Source organism: Phoenix dactylifera, chromosome 2 (genome assembly GCF_051530095.1).
Source record: "Phoenix dactylifera cultivar Ajwa chromosome 2, Ajwa_hap1_PhDact_Kaust_v1.1, whole genome shotgun sequence".
NCBI classification, from domain to species: domain Eukaryota; kingdom Viridiplantae; phylum Streptophyta; class Magnoliopsida; order Arecales; family Arecaceae; genus Phoenix; species Phoenix dactylifera.
The window spans coordinates 12,145,473-12,150,864 of NC_143191.1; the positions used below are offsets into that span (position 1 = coordinate 12,145,473).

The following is a 5,392-nucleotide window of genomic DNA, read 5'->3' on the forward strand; positions in this document are numbered from 1 at the left end:
AAAAATAGAGCAAGACAATATAATAAAAACAAAGCAGCTGCAAAGATAGAAGAAAAAAAAAAAAACCCAAAGAAACAAATGATGCAACTTCAGCTCAATAAAGAACCAGCTTGCTGTCCCACAATGAGTAATCTATTTACTCAAGTACCAGCAATGTCAAGCTCCATTTATCAAAATAGGTATTTTTTTTATTTTGTATCATATTTTTGTATGCTCATTAAGCAACTTTGGGTTACAAAGGTTCGACCAAAAAGAGAGCCGTTGTAAACTCTCTGCAACAACTGACCATATAGAAGATTGCTTAATCATAAAAATTTTGATATTTCTTTTTTTCCAACACGACCATAAAATAGCACCAATGAGCATCAGAACCACTGACTGCGCAGCTTTGGAAAATTTTCTCTTCCTCTAATCTAAACATAGTCATTCAAAAGTTCTATGCGATTGCAGTACACCTGCTAAAAGACAAAACCCTCTCCAGATGGTAGCAAAGAAGTTGTACTCTGAGAATAAATGGTCCATAGATTCGATAGAGTGGCAACACAATGCACATTCTCCCATATTTTTTCCAAGCTTCCTTCCGATGCTATCTCTAGTATTGTGCTGCTCTTTCTAACAAAGCCATAAGAAGCATTTTACTTTAAGTGGGATTGAAAGGATCCAAAGTGAGGAGGCAAAGTTACACTTCACTCCTCTAGAATTAATGAACTGATAGTAGGATGCAGAGGTGAACGTTCCTTTACTGTTTAGTTTCCAAACAATCTTATCCTCATTTCTATTCAAAGTTACCATGGCAAGCAAAGAGAGCAATTGATTTTGCTGTTGGAAGATCTTCGCCGATTGATTGCTCGATGGTCTAAATTTTCACGACATAGTTCTACAATTAAAAAAATCAGATACAGTGTCATTTTTCTTTGTGCTGTGAGCATAAAGGGCAAGAAAGATAATTTTGAGTGGTGCATCACAAAGCCAACTGTCTTTCCAATAAGAGGTGTTTTGGCCATTGCCGATCCTGAAGTGAATTCGATTCTATAAGGCCGGAAGAGCCTTAATGACATCTTTCCAAAAGTTAGAGCATCTCTTTGGCGGTTTCCAACGCATTGAAAGTTTTCCTCTAAATGCCCGGGTCTTTCACAATAAACCTCCTACCCCTTCTTCCAAAAGTTCATTGTTAAACTGTTGAATATTCTTGATTCCTAGCCCTCCTTCTTCCTTTTGAAAGCAAATAGTCTTCCAGTTGACTTTACAAGAGAAGCTATGAGTGACAAAAGTGCTGATCCAAAGAAAAGCTTGCCTATACTTGTCAATCCTCTTGATCACCCAAGCTGGTAGCTTGAATAGACACATAAGGTACAGATGTAGTGAAGTAAGAATTGAATTGATCAAGGTAAGCCTACCTCCAAATGATAAATACTTGATTTTTCATGAAGCTAATCTACTCTCAATTCATTGCAATAAAATGAGCCAATCTGACTTAGAAGGTTTTGCACCACTGAGTGGCAGACCCAAGTATTTGGGAGGGGTTGGAATCTAGAGACAATTGAGCCACCTCCAACACTTTGGCTCATCTTTATGTCTATAGTCGATGTAAGAGATTGAGCTTTTTTGGACATTGATGGACAACCCTAGATTAGCTCAAAACAAAAGAGGATGGTCTTCAATACTGCACAACGATCTTTCTCTACCTTAAGGAACACCAATGTATCATATGCATACTTTAGTATCTTAGTGCCTCCACAAATCCATGGGTTCCCCAATCCCTCATAATTTTTTTCGAAAGTCGTAGTATTAAGCATTCTACAATTAAAGCGGATCCACTTCAAGTATGAACAGGAAAGGAGAGAGTGGGTCACCTTGTTTGAGCCCCCACCTGTAGAAAATCTAGTCATCAAGTTCTCTGTTCATGCTGACCACAATTTTGGATGAAAATAATAGATTGGAGATCCCATTAATCCATGTTGTAGGAAAACATCTCTTAACAAGAAGTCCAAAGAGATAAGAGAGGTTAACTCTATCAAAAGCCTTCATGAAGTCAAGTTTGCAAATTGCCCCCTTAATACCCGATCTCCTTGATTGGTGCAAAATCTCATTGGCATATAGAATGTTGTCCATAGCATACCTTCCTTTAATATAGGCTGTTTGAGCTGGAACAATGAGATCATTGGAGACGGTTGGCTAGAACCTTCGATATGATCTTGATGCAGCTATGCACAATATTGATGGGCTGAAAATCAGAAGGTGCTTTTGTTGCTTCTTTTTTTGGAACAAGGGTGAGGATGACATAATTAAGTCTTGCAAGGTCCAGGTTTCTACTGTATAACTACTGAAAGAGAAAAAAGATATCAAATTTTATCAAGTCCCAAAAACTTTGGAAGAAGCACATAGAGAAGTCATCAAACCCTGTACATTTATCTCCTTTAAAACTAAACAAAACATCCTTCACTTCCTCGAGGGAGAAAAAAGCCCCCAAAACATCCAATGCTGGTGAAGAAGAATAAATCTGATCCCAATCAAGATCAATCAATAGAGTCCCTAGGTCATCAAAATTCTCTATGAAGAATTTTGCGAAAATCTTGTTCCTATCCTTCTTGTTCGAGTACTCTGATCCATGCCATTCAACACAAGATATCCAATTTAATTATCTTCTAACAAAGCTGATTTGTGGAAGAACACAACATTGCTATCACTCTCGGACGGCCACTTGACTTTTGCCTTCTATTTTCAATAGATTTCCTCAGCTTTATAAAGATAAAACAATTGCCCTTTGCATGACTCCTGAAGCTCCCTCTCATCATGGGTAATGGGGTTGAGTTCCTCCTGTCAATCTAGATCCTGAATAATATTCATAAGCTTGATCTTCTCAGTTTTAGCCAAAGATCTCGCCTGAGCTGACCAACCTTTAAGTGCATTCCTTGTAAATGTCAATTTGAATACAAGATTCACAGCTGCATCATCCGAGAAGCTTGACATGGACCATGCCTAAGCAACCACCTCATGAATGCCATCATAACTAAGCCATCTTCTATCAAATCTAAATAGCCCTTTTAGTTTTTGCAAGTCATTTAAGGATAGCTTAATTGGCACATGATCATAACAGGGGTTAGGTAGTGCCTCTTGAAGTGAATTAGGACACAAGTCATCCATCTCAATGGTGATTAATAGTCTAACTTTGCCATTATTGGACATTCTCTTCGGTTTCTCCAAGTATAGCTTTGACCTTTCACTACAGGAAAAGGTACATTTCCCGACGCTTTTTTTCCGACGCTAGGGAAAAGCGTCGGGATAGTTTTGATCAGCGCGAAATTTTACCGACACTTTTTAGAAGCGTCGGTACATCTTTAGAATCGACGACGCTTTTAAGCGTCGCGGTAAGCTGGACCTACGACGACGCTTATAAGCGTCGTCGTAGGCCAAATCCTTTCCAACCCTCTCTGCCTTAAAAAGTCTCATCTCGTCTCCTCTCCTCTCATTCAAAAGGGTCCCCATCTCCTCTCCTCTCCATCTCGCTTCCCGAGCTCCGATCGGCGTCCCCGAGCTCCGATCGCCTCTCCATCTCGCTTCCCGAGCTCCGATCGGCGTCCCCGAGCTCCGATCGCCTCCCCATCTCGCTTTCCGAGCTCCGATCATCGTCCCCACGCCGACATCAATCCATCGCCTCCCCATCTCGCTTTCCGAGCTCCGATCGGCGTCCCGCGCCGACATTAATCCATCGCCTCCCCATCTCACTTCCCCGCCACCGTCGACCTCGCCCTCCGGTTCCCTTCTTCTTCTCTCGTTTCTTGCATTTTTTGCTCTTGGCGCTTCTAGTATTTTGTGTTGATTTTTGGGGGTTTTTTCAGATCCCTTTCCTTTCTTGGTGATTGCAGGTGCTTCCGGGATAGTTTAATATCCAGTCAAGAAGACTGCAATGGCTTTAGGAGAAGCCCTGTTTGATGAAGAGCTCGGCAAACCTATAGGGCAGATTGTTGCCGTATGCGGCCGCAACCAGATACTGAGTTCCACATTGCAGTCAATTAAGTGGAGGGTCCCTGTGAAGGTGGTGTAGCTGGTCTGAGATAATAATTAACAAGCCTGCATTGTTGGTACATTTTAAGCTTTTGTTTGTTGAGAGCTGTTCAATATTGCCTTTGTTGTCAGATTAGAGGATTTGAGACCCAGATGGAGAAATGGATGGGTGCTTGTGATTGTATCATAACAAAGGTACCATGGTTTCCTAGATGTCCAGATCAGTCTGCTAAGGAGTTTTTTTTCAGATGGCTTCAATGTGCTCTCGTGTTTGTAGGCAGGGCCTGGTACAATTGCTGAGGCATTGATCAGGGGACTTCCTATCATCCTCAATGACTTCATACCTGGACAGGTCAGTGTCTACTCCCTACTGTCCTGCCATCTCTGTTTCATTCCAACCTCATTAAGTGCCCATTGACATGTTCTCCATTAAAAGGGCTATATGCCATAGCTAGGCCTCTTATTCAAACTACTGGTTGTAGTCTGAATCAACAAGATTGGTGTTTAGTTAGCTGCCATGTTCTAAGTGCATGGAGAACTGTAACAAGACTGGTATTTAGAGAATGAAGCTATTTCCATCCAAAGAAAAAAAGAAAAAAAGAAAGAAAATGAAGTTATGGATGATGTATCATGATGCATGAATCTCTACACAAGTGTGTGCATGCATATCTGTATCTCCAACTTCATAAAAACCAAAGTACAAGACCATCTGCATTTACTCCTTGGAAATATGACTCTGGCCTTGGGTCTCATTCTGGTCTTGCAGGAGGTTGGCAATATCCCATATGTAGTAGACAATGGAGCTGGAGCTGGACTCTTGGCGCTTCCGTGATTGCAGGTGCCTCCGGTTCCGACTTCACAAATTACATATAGATAGTTTAATATGTTTGATGTGTAAGCAAGGTAATCAAAAATACCTTATTATATATGATGAGACAGTAATTGTACAATATATTCTTTTTCTTTCCCTATGTTAACTAGATATTTACATCAGAAAGAAAAACTTTAACCAGATATTGGCCTTTTTTTTTTTTTTTTTTTTTTTTTTTTGCTAAAGCGGGTAATTCATACAACACGGGTACGAATACACCCAATAGAGTCAGAAAACAAAAGGTCCCGAAGTGCTCCGGGCATCTCTCTCTCTCCATACCATAGGGTGTCTCCTGAGTGGCTCGCAACATATGCCGCCACCCAGTCGGCCGCCCCATTGGCCTCACGGTATACATGCATGGCTCGGAATGTAACACACTCCCTTGCCATCTCAAAAATGTCGAACAGTAAGGGATGGACCCCCCCATGGCTGCTTGGGCCCTTTCGGACCCAGCTGATCACAGTAGCCGAATCTCCCTCTAAAAGGATAGACCGCGCCTGAAGCACTCGCCGCGCA

General features: G+C 41.4%; 1 protein-coding gene across 2 annotated transcripts; it reads left to right on the forward strand.

Moving 5' to 3' along the window:
- The first annotated feature begins 3,535 nt into the window (after positions 1-3,535).
- Positions 3,536-5,003, forward strand: LOC120111641 (putative monogalactosyldiacylglycerol synthase 3, chloroplastic). 2 transcript variants are annotated; one of them, XM_039129323.3, is made up of 5 exons: positions 3,536-3,755; positions 3,867-4,036; positions 4,138-4,200; positions 4,283-4,357; positions 4,772-5,003. In XM_039129323.3, exons 2-5 carry the CDS (start codon positions 3,908-3,910, stop codon positions 4,835-4,837), a joined length of 333 nt encoding a protein of 110 aa, XP_038985251.2. In that variant the 5' UTR covers positions 3,536-3,755; positions 3,867-3,907; the 3' UTR covers positions 4,838-5,003. The 2 variants fall into 2 exon arrangements, with proteins under 2 accessions (XP_038985251.2, XP_089784866.1); XM_089928740.1 differs by lacking the exon at positions 3,536-3,755 and having other exon boundaries at positions 3,794-4,036; positions 4,772-5,001.
- Positions 5,004-5,392: the final 389 nt, after the last annotated feature.